General features: G+C 37.9%; 1 protein-coding gene across 12 annotated transcripts in view; it reads right to left on the bottom strand.

Moving 5' to 3' along the window:
* Positions 1 to 15,767, bottom strand: part of ENPP2 (ectonucleotide pyrophosphatase/phosphodiesterase 2) — a 107,233-nt gene that overhangs the window by 5,800 nt on the left and 85,666 nt on the right. For 9 of the 12 annotated variants that reach the window (XM_082364242.1, XM_082364248.1, XM_082364249.1 and 6 more), the window contains 6 exons: positions 14,178 to 14,229; positions 8,338 to 8,412; positions 6,876 to 7,012; positions 5,455 to 5,590; positions 4,688 to 4,765; positions 1,387 to 1,519 (listed from right to left, as the gene is read on the bottom strand). In XM_082364242.1, the coding sequence (XP_082220368.1) occupies positions 1,387 to 1,519; positions 4,688 to 4,765; positions 5,455 to 5,590; positions 6,876 to 7,012; positions 8,338 to 8,412; positions 14,178 to 14,229 (611 nt within the window). The remainder of the gene's footprint in view (positions 1 to 1,386; positions 1,520 to 4,687; positions 4,766 to 5,454; positions 5,591 to 6,875; positions 7,013 to 8,337; positions 8,413 to 14,177; positions 14,230 to 15,767) is intronic. The other 3 variants (XM_082364246.1, XM_082364252.1, XM_082364253.1) reach the window with 1 other exon arrangement.

Raw genomic sequence — 15,767 nt, 5'->3', positions numbered from 1 at the left:
AAACACAGGAGCTAGGAGAGTGATAGCTCTTCAAGCCACAGTGAGATCCTGAACTTGGTACAGTTGGTACAGAGAATTCATTTACTAAAGAAAATTCTAAGAACTGAGTGCTACTGATGAGTTACAAAAGTATAAAAAAATATTTTGAGTAGAGCATAGTATAGAAATTCATAATTCCTTACCTGGTTTTCTATTATCTTAATTTTAATCATTTCAAAATATTGAAACTATGATTGAACTAACAATATAATTTGGGCTGAAAACTATGACAATAATCAGCAATAAAATAAATGTACAAGTAGGATAAAATTTCTCTTATGGATGACTGTAAAGGGGGTAGGATAACACCTATTTTATTAGTTATATATATGAAAAAAATTAGCATTTTGTGTCTGTCTGTCAATCACAATGAAACCCTCTCATATTTTGTGTTGCTCTCTAATTGTTTCATGCATGTATAAAATTAAATGAAGAGGGCTTCCCTGGTGGCGCAGTGGTTAAGAATCCGCCTGCCAATGCAGGGGACACGGGTTGGAGCCCTGGTCCGAGAAGATCCCACATGCCGCAGAGCAACTAAGCCCGTGCACCACAACTACTGAGCCTGCGCTCTAGAGCCCGCAGGCCACAACTACTGAAGCCCACGTGCCTAGAGCCCGTGCTCTGCAACAAGAGAAGGCACCGCAATGAGAAGCCCTCACACCGAAACGAAGAGTAGCTCCCGCTTGCCACAACTAGAGAAAGCCTGCATGCAGCAATGAAGACCCAACGCAGCCAAAAATAAAATAAAATAAATTAAAAAAAAGAGTTCTTCAAATATTAGGTATATCAGCTCCTTAAAAAAAAAAATTAAATGATGACCTATTATGAATTTGTTGTATTTATATCCTCTTACTTTCTCCACCAGACTGTAAGTTCCTTATGAACAGAGTATGCCTCATCCTTTTATATCCCTAATAGCACCACAGAGAAGGATAGAAATGAGATTTGACCAAAGTTTATATGTAATTTCCTATTGAAATGTACTGACTCAGAAAACCTAAGGAATTCTAAAAGTCCCCCCCCAAATAGTGAACACAAGTGAAAATTATCATCTTCCCACTAAAGAGTTGTTGAAGAATAAAGTTAAAAAATTTTCTAATCTTTTGATACATTTTCTTTCATGAAAATGAAAAGTGCATTTATTTACCACAAATCCTAATTCCTTTCCAACCACCAATGCCTCGTTTAATCACAGGTCCAAAAGAACTGAAGAAATCACACAGAGATTCAAAGAGCAACAGGTTTAAGAGGTACCAGCTCTTCTCTAGTACGTGAATATTTGAAAAATATTCTTCAGTGAGATCTTGGAATTTAAAAGCACACGTTGCGTGGAAATGAAAAGCTTACTGTTTGATTTTGTCTTGTGTGTCATGTAAGCCATCGTAGTCATAGTCAAAAATTGGTCCACTTATCACATTAACTCCATTTCTTTCTGAAGCATATTTCTTCACCAGAACTCTTTGGAAATAATTCCAGACTCCTGTACAAAAACAAAATCAGTTCTCCATGAACAAAACTCCTTGCTTTGGCCAAATTCTCTCTCGGATGCATTAAACAAGCCAAATGTCACAAGCCAAGAGACAGTAGAGCTGTTGTGATTCTTAAGAGCAATCCATCCTAAAGCATTAGCTGTGGGTGTGTCATTTATGAACCGGCCAAGAGAAAGATATGCAGACAATGGTAGAGGAGTTTAACATAGCCCAACCAGTCAGGGAAGGATTTGCAGGTGAAGTGGTTACTAGGCTGAGATCTGAAGGACAAGTGGGTGTTTCTGAGACAAAGAGGTGGAGACAACATTCCAGGCAGAGAGAATAGTGTGTGCAACAGGGGAAGTATGGTGTTTGTGGGAAATTGAAAAAAGGCTTTAATCTACTTTCTCTTCTTTCACACGTCGTAGATAGGCTAATTCCCAAGTTTATGTCTCTAGCCCTAACCTTTCCAGGCAACTCCAGACACGTTATCCAAACAGCCATCTCATGGTGCACCTAATAATCATATCTAACAAAAAATTATCCAAACAGAATTCTTGATTTTTCTTCCACTCCTGCTCCAACTCTTGGCTTCTCCATCATAGCCAGTGGCACTCGCACTCACCCCGATGTTCAGGTCAAAATCTTAGGATTCATCCCTGACTTCTCTCCTTACTTCGTGTGCATGTGAACAAGTCCTGTTAGTGCTACCTCCAAAATACATCCCAGTCTTCCAAATCTGACCACGCCTCACAATTTTCACTGCATCCACCCTGGTCTAAGTCACTATGCTCTTTGCAATGAACTACCACAAAAGACTACTTGGCACCTTGGGAGAAACTCTTCCTTCTCTGTAGCCCATTCTCTCTAGAGTAGCCAGATGGATCCTTTTACACTATAAATCAGATTGTATCACATTTCCGCAACACCCATCTCTAACACTCCAGATGATTGCTCACCGTAATTAGAATAAAATCCCAACTTTCCACCATGGCCCTTGCCTCCCTCCATGACTTTTCTTCCTATTCCTTTCCCCCTCAGGTACATGCCTTTCTTCCTGTCCCCCTACTCGCTAAACTTGTTTCCGAGTAAGATTTTGCATATGCTTTTCCCTTTATCTGGAAAACACGTCCCCTGACTAGGCATGCCTTGTTTCTCCTCCACTATTCATTTCTCACTTTCACGGTCATCCTCTAGAGAAGATTTCCTTGACCTCGCTAGCTCCAATTTACATGATGGTCAATCACAGGGGAAGGAGAGGGGCAGAATGGAAAAGGGAAAAGGCAAAAGAAGGGAATAACAGAAGAGGACAGGAAAGGCAAACCAAAGAAGTTGGCTCTAACATGTTAGATTTAACTTACCATGCTCTATTCTACATGGGGGTTTTGAGGTTCAGGCTGTTATCATTTCTTACCTCCCCTTATTAAAAAATGCTTGGGCATTTTTCCCATGGTGCTTCAACTGCTGATTCTCTATTTGAAATGAGAAAGACAGAGCAGCCCACCAGAGCCAAAATACCATGGATAACTATTTGCAATAAAGAAAGGAGGACAGTGGGGAAGAAGTTCAAATGTTAACTTAAGCATAAAAATTGGAGAGGCATAGAGGGAAAGAAATAACAATGAGAACAGTCAAAAGGCCAAACCCGCAGAAATGTGGCATGTGAAAAACACCATTCCCCTAGTGAAGAAGAACAGCGGGCCCTCTGTGAAAGGCCTTTGGCCACACTAGCCTCAGGGTGGTACCGTGTGCTTCCTTTATTGCTGCTTGGTCAAAAAGGCATCAGTAAAGGATAAAGAAATCCAGGAAACCCTGATTTGTGGAAATTCAATGAAGCTGCATTCCATGTAATATTAGGACAAATGGATCTACATGGGTTTATGAAACATTTCTCAACTGGGGCTGAGAAGAAACCAGGAAACCTCCTTCTAAAAGCATACTTTAATTTTTCACTCATATGCAAGAGATTCTACCTTTGAATAAGCCTTTATTTACTAGCTTAGGACATCAAATAAACTTTTTTTTTTCTCTAAACCGTGTTGGCCATTTCACCAATGTCAAGTTGAGGAGGCCCAGCCCTGTAGATGACATTCCACCATCTCGTGTCCTATTTTGAGACTTTATTTCAGCCCTGAGAGTCATGTAACACAGCCCAATACTCCTTTAGAAAGTGGAGTTATGTAGAAGTGTTTCCTTTTCCTACCTTTCCTATAAGCATATATGTCTGCTCACTGTAAATAAACTAAAGGGAGGTCAAAGCTACTCTATAATGCTTTCTCTGTCTTTGAATACATGGATGGTTGGATGGATGGGGGATGCTTGGATGGATGGAAGATGGATGGATGGGCAAATGAACGAATTCTTTGTTAGCAGAAATAGGAAATGGATTGTTTCTGTCATTGGACAGTTAAGTTACAAATCCATATAAGCCATAGAAGTCATGCAATCAAATCTCATAATTTTATAAATGAGAGGCTAAATGGCATTTCTATGATCACATAGCCAGTGTTCACACTCCAGAGACCAGAACTCAGTTTTGGGGCTGGGGCTCACTGTGCCTATACCATTCATTTCATCACTATCATCCACAAATATTTATGTCATATACAAAGAAATTATGAGTGTATGTAATTTGCACAGCCCTAAAACCAACTGAACTTAATTCTCTGATGATTCAGAAGACCTTTTAAGCTCTTGCTGGTTTTCAGGGTCAATATTCAGAATACATCACCATCCCCCTAAAGGAAGAAGGTGTTAGTGGCTTTTACTGTAACATTCTATAAATAAATACAGACGCTGTTAAATGTCAGGTAGCCTCCAAATACAGAGAAGACTCTTTTAAACCACTGAGCATTGAAATAGGGAGAACACTGGATTAGAAGGAAAGCACAAACTTGGTTTAGCTCAGCTTCTGCCATTCATGACCTGGGTCACTTCTTGTGACTTCAATTTCTTAATTATAAACAAGGGATAAAAAAACCTGCCAAGCTCCCTCACAGATTCATATTTTGGCTTAGCAGTAGAGAATTTACATTAAAGTTCTTCAAAAATTATAAAGGCTAAACACATGAAAGGTATTATTATTATTAAAATGAATAGAGAGGTAGGAAAGGTAAGTGGTAAATTTAGAAACATTTCTTTCCACAAATAATAGTCTACTAGGTAAATATTAGACTTACGCTTGAAAGCAGGATACATTGGAACCATATTGGTTACAAGGAATGCATCATATTTAGCTTCTGGTAAAGAGCTCAGATCTAAACATTGGGAAAACAAATAGTGCCCATTACATAATAAAATCGACATCAATAAAAAAAAGGAATCTTCTAAAATGGTCCAAACAGCATGAAATGCATGGATCTACTCTTTTATTCCTACTTATCCCGTTCTTTATATATCATTTCCTACTTCCCTTCCCACTCAATCTCTTTTCTTCACTCAATAGTTCTCCTTAAAAAAATTTTTATGATTCTTTTTCTTCCTACTTAGTCGTGGGTCTACTAAGTATTTTGTAAAAGAATTCCTTGATTTTACTAGCATAATTTGGACTTTTAAAAAAATGTCATCAAGGTAATGAGAGAGAATTAAAGGGCTTCATGTAGCCCTTAAGAGATCACCTCTATAGTATTATTTAAAAGATTTATGTCAATAATTTCCTATTTCACTTTCAGATGCTCAGTTAATGATGTCAGGTGACACACAGAATATTCCCTTGCATTTTAGAGTTCCCTGGGAATAGGATTTTTGAAAGCTGGTCTCTTTTCTGGCTGCTTTTGGAAGGCTCCCAGAGAAGTTCATCTCCTCAATCTCTTGAGCGCCCCTCTGGTTTTTAGGTTTTTTAGAAAACCTAAAAACCACTGAAATCCTAAATACCAAGTTGCACACGCCAGACTCCACAAAATAACATCCCTCTAGAATGGTCAGATCCTGCTATTCTGTAACTTACAAGGAGGAAAGAGGAATCCATAGGACATCTGTTTATCATTTTTGTAGGCCAAACAGCTCTGACTGAAACTCGGAGAAACACGGACATCAGGCCGGACGCAATTGGTCAGGTGTTCAGGGATGCCAGAGACCTCAGCCTGCATGATAGTCACAGGTAGTCAGCAATGCCGTGGCAGAGACAACACCAAACCAACAGGGAAATACTGAAGCCAGATTGTTTGGTTCCAAACAGCCAGAATCAAAACCCCATTAGCTTTCACTATAGCTCATATTCTGATATTGACTCTTTTTTTTTTTTTTAAGGACCTCAGTTTTACATGCACTAAGCTAGTAATTTTTTAACTCTTATTTTTTTAGTAGCAGGACTCTCTTATCAGTCTTAGGTGAAACAATAATACGTAAGGCAGAAATCTCACTGTTGATATAATGAATGAGATTCCACAGAAGACAGCTTAAAAAATAATATTCTGAGAAATAATATAGACATATCTCCTATTTTTAAAAGAAGACTATATATGTATTGTATGTGCCTGAGTACAAATTAATAAGAAGCTGTGTTTGGGGCAGTAGAAGTAGTCATTTGTATTCAGAGTTTAAAAACATACTTCAACTGCCAAATGAATTTTTCTAATTCCTGATATAAACTTTCCTACCTCATCTTTACCAAAACTGAAACCCCAACATAAAACCTTCATTAAAAAAGAACAGGGGCTTCCCTGGTGGCGCAGTGGTTGAGAGTCTGCCTGCCAATGCAGGGGACACGGGTTCGAGCCCTGGTCTGGGAAGATCCCACATGCCGCGGAGCAACTGGGCCCGTGAGCCACAATTACTGAGCCTGTGCGTCTGGAGCCTGTGCTCCGCAACAAGAGAGGTCGCGATAGTGAGAGGCCCGCGCACCGCGATGAAGAGTGGCTCCCGCTCGCTGCAACTGGAGAAAGCCCTCGCGCAGAAACGAAGACCCAACACAGCCATAAATAAATAAATAAATAAATTAAAAAAAAAAAAAAAAGAACAGGATGTTGATAGTGGGGCAGGCTATACATGTGTGGAGCCGTGGGTATATGGGAAATTTCTGTCCCTTCCATTCAGTTTTGCTGTGAACCTAAAACTGCTCTAGAAAGTAAAGTCTATTAAAACAAATGGCCAGACACTGGTGGCTTCTGTAGCTAGTGGGCCATGACAAGCAGAGTAAAAAAAACTAAAAGAATTAGTATGCTATGCTATTTCACCTATTACCATGAAGTTTTTAGAACATTGCAGGAAGTCTAATTCAAAATATTTTACAACAGATCCAATATAGGATTTCTTTCATCAGGAAAACTTAAAATCTTTTCTAAGACAATTCTGTTCAGCAAACAATCATTATATTAAGGCAAGGAGCGTAATGACATGAAGAACATGAAACCCAGTTTTCTCAATGACCTGTTTGGAAACAGTGTACGATGTCCAGAGTGGCATTAGGAATATTTCACTATAACTGCTTTCAAAGTCAGTGTGATACAAGATATCATATCTAGTCCGATAAAGCACTGCAGGCCGTCCATAGAGGAGGTGTCTCTCTAGGAAAGAAAAAAATAAACTGTCTTAAACATGTATTAAACTGTACATCAAATGTTAAAGAAATATTGGAAGGGAGTCAAATTGTCCACAATTTGCTTGCTTACTTATTAATAATGTAGCTCCTTCTCCTTAATTTAATCAGGTTAGTTTTCCTAACACTTCTGTGGTTTATTTGATCACCTAAGCGTGGGTCAAGGCTTACAGATATCAAAACTGTAATGTAAATACCATATTTATTTTAATGATTTTTTTTCCAGTTATAAAGAATTTCAATCTGTATGGGAAAGAAAATTATTTATTAAATTTTGAAATGATTCAGCTGAATGGGAAGTCAAGACAATTAGATTTTATAGAATTAATTCATTTGACCCTGGAAAGGCTCATCAAATTAACCAATGATTTAATTAAGAGGAAGGTACTCTTTGATCATTATTTGTAAACTGCAACTCAAATATGTATTATTTCAGCATAAAAAGTGAGTACTAATGAGCATTTAAAGTAAGTAGCTTTGTGACATGGAGGAAAACTCTTTAGGTAAGAACTTAAAGGAACATGTATAGATAAAATAAGTGGCATTCAAGGGGGCCCTTTAAATACAAAAGGGAGGTCATCGTTACCAAAGAACTCAGTTAAGACCCCAGAATGTAGATTCAGACCCCTAAGAGAAAGCTCTCCTCTTAGGAAAAAATAAAGGTTTGAAACTTTATTCTTCTAAGAAGAAGACATGGGAGATTAATGTGCAAACCTTCATTCTACACCCACAATAAATGCCTCAAGCTTGATCTGCCCATTTTAGACAGGCTAAAGTCAGAACTGCCATAGATTCATAGAAATTGGGGTCCTGCAGACCAAAATATTTAGAGACTGAGGCTTTGGCAATTCACGATCCCCTAAATGATAATCCAAAAAAAATTTTTACTATTATTTCTATTAGAAAAAAGTCAGTTCTGGCAATCACTTATTAAATTATGTATACATGTTGCTTTAATTAAAGTATTACCATTCTACACAAGTAACAGAGAAAACCCTTTGTAGATTACTTTGCAAGACCCTCCCAAGTAGAACTGCTGATTTGAGGCAAAACAGCCCACACTGTTAACAGCACAAGCCTGTTCTGGGTAGTTGGGCTTTGTCAGCATTGCAGTAAATGTAGAAGTCTTGGTAAAGCTGCCAAATTTGGGGACCCACCCCTAAGAATTAGAACATAATATGCTAATATCATATAAATGAAATATAATGAACAAATAAAAAGCCAGCAAATCATAACAGTAGTACTTGGGGGCAGTTTACCAGGTCAGACTTTCCTTCAAAACTCAAACCAAACCTTTTCTAGGTTCAAAATTTCCATTAACGTTTTCCTTGATTTCATTTTTGCTGCCTCTGAATTTCCTGGTTTCAGCTGGAAGCAGAAGTATCAAGATTCTTTGAGAAGCTATTCTCTTTTTATCATTCAAGTTTTAATGCTTACCCAACACATTCCTCCAAGCTCAAATGCAAACCTGGCATATTATCCAATCTATCCCATTAAGAGGACAACGAAAGGGCAGCCATATTCCTCTATGCAACATTTAGAGCAGCCATCAATCAACACTCTTAGACAATCTATAGACTCCACCAACTCTGGTTCCTCCTTATTTCTCACCATTCCTCAACATAGCACTCCATTCCATGAAGGCTGATTGATTTGCAATACTGCTCATAATCATTGTCAACAACTCTATGCTATTATATATATATGACTCCTTTTCTCTACTGGGAATAACTTCTCCACCAGTCCTGTCACTTATCTCCCTCCAAATTTTTCATTAATGTATTCCCCCCTCATCAAACATATACTGTGCCAGGCCTTGGGCTATGGAATAGAGATACTTGGAAAAGACAATTAAGATAGAGCTCTTACCCTCAAGAAGCTCACAGTTCAATGGGAGAGACAAACATGGCATAAATAACTCAAATGCAATATGCTGCTCACTATATCAGAGATATCTACATAGTGGAACAGGAACACAGAGCATGAAGCATGCCACAGATGGGGATGAGGTGGCATCAGTACGGTCCTTACAGAACTTATGAAGCTAAGCCAGAGTCACCCCACGTCCCATTTATGCCTGTTGCCCTGGCATAATTGTCCTTCTCACCTTCAAAAGGGGATGACAAATAATATGGTCACATAGTTCAGCTCCCATGAAAGAGACGTGGGGAGGAGAGGGAGAAAAGGACAAGAGGGGAAGAGACATCTTAAGAGTCACTTTCTCCTGAAAGATTTCTCCAGTTAAGCTTCTCCATCTCTACTCATGCTTCTGCTCTGCATGTAGAAACTCAATTTTCTTTTGAAATGTGGGTGTCATAGCTCCCAAGATATGCACAACTGCAGTTTTTGGCACACAGTTGGAGCCCAAATATATCATTATCTGACTAACTTTTTCTCAATTGTTAACTGAGCATGTATGACATGAAGAAAAAAAAATGTAGTGGCTTTGGCAGTCTCCTAATATCCAACCAAGTTCCCCAACTGACCCAAAGAATCTACTTGGGTCTTCCTGTTGCATAATAGTTTCATCTAAGAAAGAGGTGAAATCATCTTTGCAGTAAGAAACACTTTAAGGTCCAGAAACAAAATTTAGATTTCCCTTTTTCAGTTTATCAGGGTATCAAACAATCACACGTTCTTGGTCACAGCCTGCTACTCCATATGACATCTTAGACAAGTCACCCATTGCATTTCTGTTTAGCAAAAAGTCCCTTGTTGAGCCACAAAAGTGTACTTGAAGCTCAGTCTTTGGACACATAAGTGCTTCATCTAGAGACCAGCCACCCTGGAGATGAGCCTGCAAGCTTCTGCTTTTGAAATATGTTCCTCGTGATTTGTTGATACGGATCTAGTATAGCTTGTGTCTTCCCAGGCTGGGTTCCTACTCCATGAAATTCCAGACAGAGCCTCCATTCCACACCCCAGTTCCCTGTTTACAATAGTGGCTGGCATTTTTGGTACATGCCACGGTTCTCCTCCAGATACCACGTTGGCAAAATACTGTGAGGCAAATCTTTTTAAGTGGTGTGGACTTCCCCAGCGCTCATTCTTTTTGTCTTCCAAAACTTGGTCATCCAGACTTGAGTGTGTGTTTCTTTTCCCTCTTCAGCTTCCTGATTCATATTCCCACAGATTAGCTGGCTGACTTGAGAGCCACATGAAAATCTCTCCTCTTTTTTGTTTTTGTTTTAAACATCTACTCCCACAATAATATGCTCTTACATTTTACCACAAAATCTCTACCCAAGGTCTTTCCTTTTCCTACATCCTTTCTCTTCCTTTGCCTTAGAAGTGTCTACTAGCATTTACTGCCATGTCAACCTCCTCTGGGATTAGATTTGATGCCTCTGGTAGGGTCCTGTTCTTTCTTACCTCAACCCTTAAAACACTACGCTGTAATTTATCAACTGGCTAAATCTCACAATAAAATAATAACTTAATGAGGACACGGATTTTATCTATTTTGTTTACCATTGTATCTCTACCTCCAACAATGCCAAATATCTATGTGGATAAATAAATGATTGTTTTATTTTTTAAAAATACTGTTCTTTATGACTTTCAAGAACTGGCTTTCTAGGTATGACCTGCCTAATATTCCCTCTCTAGCTATTCAGGACTGCTTTAAAGTTAACAAGAATTACTAGTGTTTAAGTCGTTTTTCTAACCAAACTAATTTCTCATGGTGTGTGATAAGGAGCCAAACACATAGGTGTTAAAATGATGTTTAATTCCCTTTCTCACAAAGATGATAGTGAATGCCGACCTGACTAAGAAAATACAAAACATGGTTTAGCAACGCTAGTAGAGAAAAGACTAAAGTGAAAATAAATAGTGCAATTATTCTTACAGTAAAAATTACACCTGGCTCTAGTGCCAGAATTGCTTGCTGTGAGAAATTTAAATATTTCCATTTCATTCATTCATTTATCCATTGATTCATGGATTACAAAATGAAAATTCAATAAGTTTGCCAAGACATTACATACATGTGATCCAGAAAAGCAGCCATGCAATTAAGATCCGGAATTCACTACAAATGTAGAAATATTAAAGCTTTAGCAAGCATTTTAGATCACAATTTTTGAAGCTCATATTTATTCTTCCTCTTCATTTTAGTAAAGGACTTGATTCTGTAAGTTTAGTATTTATAATACTAAATCTTATAATAGCCTAAGATTAATTTAATATACCACTGTTTTCTTACCTCAAATTTACCCTGGGTTGTTTCACTGTTGGAATGCATAGCTTTTACATGTGTGTTTGGTACAGATGTATGAGTGGTTTTATGTCACATGACATTAAAACAGTTACATATGAATGTTACAAATGGAATGGGCAGGGCCTGTGGTTTATTCTGAAAAAATCAGCTACCTATAGGTGTATTTTTTTTAAAAACTAGGCAGGAAAATAATACAACTTTACATTTGTATAGAACTTGAGGTCTACAAAATGGTTTAAAAGCCTCAATATATATTAGAGATAGCCAGAAGGGGGAAATGATTACTCTGAGCATAACACACCTCGAATTCACGAGGTTCTACTCCAGCAGAGCAGACATTGACTATTTCCAGTGGGGGACTAGACTTATGACCCAGGACACACCATAAAGGCCTGAAAGAACTCAGACCAAGAAAATGTCACTTTGCAGTTGAAGAAATGACTGAGACAAGACCCTTAAGGAGACAGACACCAAGAGACAGAGAGAGAGAGAAAGAGACAGGAGAGAGAACACCGAGGCTTACCCTTATCCTAGAATCTAAACGAGCAAATGCTTTGCACATAATAAGACAATGATATATAATTATTTGAATTTCATGTAATAGTTTTAAAGTCTATCTTGTATCACTCCAGTTATTGGCAATTGCAAATAGCCATTATTGTGCACACATACAAAACAGTGCTGTATAAACTTAAACAACTTTACCAAAAGTGTATTGAATATTAAACTGTTAATTATAATAAAAGTAAATAAAGTCTCTCTTGTATCATTAGAGACTGTCCCATTAGGCCATGAGCAGACCAAGAAGGTGTGCTACCATGATCCTCCCCTAACATTTTATGTCACCGTTGTGAAGTCACATGCTGGAAACTATTGGTGACACAGCTGACAGAACCAGATGTCTCAGAGAAATCAGCTCCCAGCCCAGGGTAGGCGCTCAACAAATACACATGAGGGTCCGTTTCCATGAAAGTATATAAACTTTAAGCCTCGGTGACATAAAATCATCTAGAGATAAGACACATATTCACCTCTGAGCAGGTCAATAACTATGGCTCTTTCCAGCCCTGAGAGTCAGTGATTCACCTGGAAGATGCCTCTTATTTTCATGCTCAGAAGTTTGAGGCCACTGCTTATGCTGACTTGTGGGACTGGTTTTGTCCTATGAGCACACTGCCACGAAAAAACTAAATGAAAGATTTTTTTTCCCAGATGGAAATGTTTTAGGACCATGAATAGTCAGAGCTTGAATCAGCAAAAACATTAGAGTCCATTCAAAGTTATCATAATTAACTATTTCATTAGTGACTTTTAGAAGAGAAACATCTCAGTAATATTTCTCTGCCTTGGTGAGTGAATATTTGAAAAACTCAAATCATGAGACTCCATACTCCTTGATCCTGGCAGCATTGTAATTTTTCCAATTCTAATGACACCACAGTCCACTAGAGGTTCGATGTCAAACATTTCAAATCACTTCTAGATTTGTGAAGGATTTGTGTACCTTCCATCAACTAAGTCCTATCTCGAAAGCCGTGTTCATCCAATTACATGCCAAAGAGTCTGTGTGTTCTATCGTCAAAGAGAGAAGAGGGAGGGTGGTGATGCAGAAAGAGAAGAAGAAAAAACATGAAGATCTTTATAAAGAGGGGAAATAAGTCAAGTAAATAAAATATTCCTCTGGTTTCCTCAACCTTTACTTAATCAGATTGGAAATGGCACGTATGATAAATAGAACCATATGTAAGCTAATAACTCAAGTAATGTTCTCAAGAGAATTTGACTACGTGCATCTTTACTGCGTGACTTGGGCTGCTGTGCTTGATTTCTGTCTTCTTTTTAATACACTTTTGGTCATTCCCTTGCTGTTACAAGATGCTATCCCATCTGCTGTAGTAACCTGTGTAGGAGCCTTTCCCTCTTCTTCTAATCTCTTCTAATTTTCCTTGGATTTCAAAACCAGAAGGAAGAGCTTATGTGGTAGATTGCATTATTGTTCCTAATTATTTACTGCTCTTTTGTAAAGGATTGTGTACTTCTACCCATTGCCAAGTGACTTGTAGGACAGTGTCCTTGTGGAAAGAATATACTTCCCTACTCCACTGGTTTCATGTGCCCTATTTTCACCAATGAACTGGGAATGGAAGTGACAGATGCCTCATCAAAGCAGAAGTGTTGAGACCCATTGCCTGGTTCTGCCATTCCTCTTTTCCCTCTGCCACGAGAAAGGCATGTCCCAGCTAGGGGCTGCTCCTTCAGCCTAGATTCCAGAATAAAAAGTACACATGGGGCAGAGCCATACTTGGCCTAGAGTCAGCATCCTGAAATATGAACAAGAAATGCACAGACCACTGAGATTCTCTTTTTCATCACAAGCTTGCAAAAGTTGACTAATACAAGAGGGTTATTATTGTACGTAAAATAAGAAAATGAGTTAGAGCTCAAGATAATCCTTCTCTGAAGAGAGATTTCTGATTTGGCTCCTTCTGTGCATCCCTTCCCGTAACATACACACTGACTCTGCAGGTCGGTAAGCTTCAGTAGAGGTACCAGCTGTTACCATTTATAATTGTGACTTTCATTCCCTTCATTGAAGTCTCCATCAGCACCTTAACTTATGACCCATCAGATGCACAATGGTATATTTAAGCCCTCTGCTTTTCAGAGGGCTTAAAAGCTATTGAGGAAAAAAAAAGGTAATGGAACTTTTCTGACTTATTACACAGCTGGCATCCTGTGTACATAGAATAAACCAATACCTTTTGCCAGATGGTATAAAAATCACTTTGCAATCCAAATTCGAATTTTAAAAAAAATTGTGCTTACACTATGAAGTAAATAAGAAGTTTCTCCAATTTTTGGAAGCTAGAAAACAAAACTTATCTGGTTGTTTTTTCCATCAACTCCTTACCTTCTGTAGACCCTTTTATATGAAGGCGTTTGTTGAGTTCATCCAATTTGTTCTTCATGTGTGAAAACCAAAAAAAAAAAAAAAAAAGAAAAGAGAAGACAAAGCAAATCAGAAATGTTTTTTCTTTCCAGCACCCTTCTCTCTATTTAGTACCCAGCTAAATTCAAAACAGGATCCTAAACTTCATTCTAAACTCTGTAGAGTATTACTACTTTATCTCAAAATGAAATTTTAGGCTCCACTTCCTAATGATCTATGGTCACGAATATGTTATTTAATTTCTCCATGATTTTGTTTCCTTTCCTTAAAAGTGTGGATAATCATGTTACCAACCTCCCATGTCGACAACAATGATTAGGGCACATATATGTAAATTAATTCGAATATTGCCTCAATATTTCGGATTAATCTCTAGGTACACTAAAGTGATTCCCAAACCAAGTTATGAAATTGCTTTTTCTAAAGCTGAAACATAACGACTCAGCAGTTCTGAAAAGTCACGGCTCAGCAACTCCATCTCCCACTATATATTCTAGAGACACTCTAGCGTACGTGTACAAAAAGACGTTTGCAGTAAAGTCTACTGCAGCGTTGTCTGGAAGAACTAACAATTGGAAATTACCAAATGTTCTCAGATAGGAAAATGAATAGAATCATGATGGTGTAATTATATAATTAAATATTAATTATTAGCGGTAAAAATGAATGAGCTAAAACTTCACATATTAACATGCATAAATCTCAAAAATACAAGGATGAACAAATAAATGCAGGATACATATAGTAAAACAGCATTTACATAAAAATATAAAATATCCAAAGCTATCCTATAGGTTATTTTAGGGAACTATATACTAAAAATTAGTTAATACATTATTTAAGAGATACATATGTATGGAGTGAAAGTATAGAGGCCTACATGGCAATTATATACACTATATTCAGGATATTAGTTACCTTTGGGGTAGAAGGGAAGTGGGATTGGGGTGTGGGATGTCACATGGAGCTTCCATTCGATCTGTAATGTTTTCTTTCTCACAATGTGTGTATTGAAGTATTCATTTTATTAATCTCTATACCTTTTCAGTATGTCTGTATTTTTTTTTTAAGAAAAGGAAAATAGTCTTTTGGAGAAACCCACTGACAAAATAAAGGTGATCTAGAATCCCTCTAAAATGGTTTAAGATAAAATAACCAAACTATTTCTTGCTTCCTAGAAGAAAGGTAATTCAGAAAACAAGATACAGTTAATAGATGCATCTAAAAATATAACTAGAATTCACTTCAAAGACCACTTCCTGTTGACTTTGGCAACTCAACTCCTCCAGGTGAGGTCTTAGAATTACCTACTTTATACTAATTAGCCCTGTTATTTCTTATCAGGAGCTAAAGTAGGAAGGATTAATAAAGGGAAGGAGGTAGGGAAGAAGAGCAAACTTCCTCCCATGGTGGGCCTCCCAAACTGTGGCTCCTAGGCCCCTAGGAATCCTAGAAGGTAGCAAATGGTAGGGGAGGGGGATAGACCAGTAGGAAAATTATTTTCTGAGGTCTAATAGAAAGATCACACATTTGCCTGTAATAAAACCACAC

This window comes from Balaenoptera borealis, assembly GCF_965194805.1.
Source record: "Balaenoptera borealis genome assembly, chromosome: 17".
NCBI lineage: Eukaryota > Metazoa > Chordata > Mammalia > Artiodactyla > Balaenopteridae > Balaenoptera > Balaenoptera borealis.
This window is presented reverse-complemented; position numbering and strand designations above follow the sequence as displayed.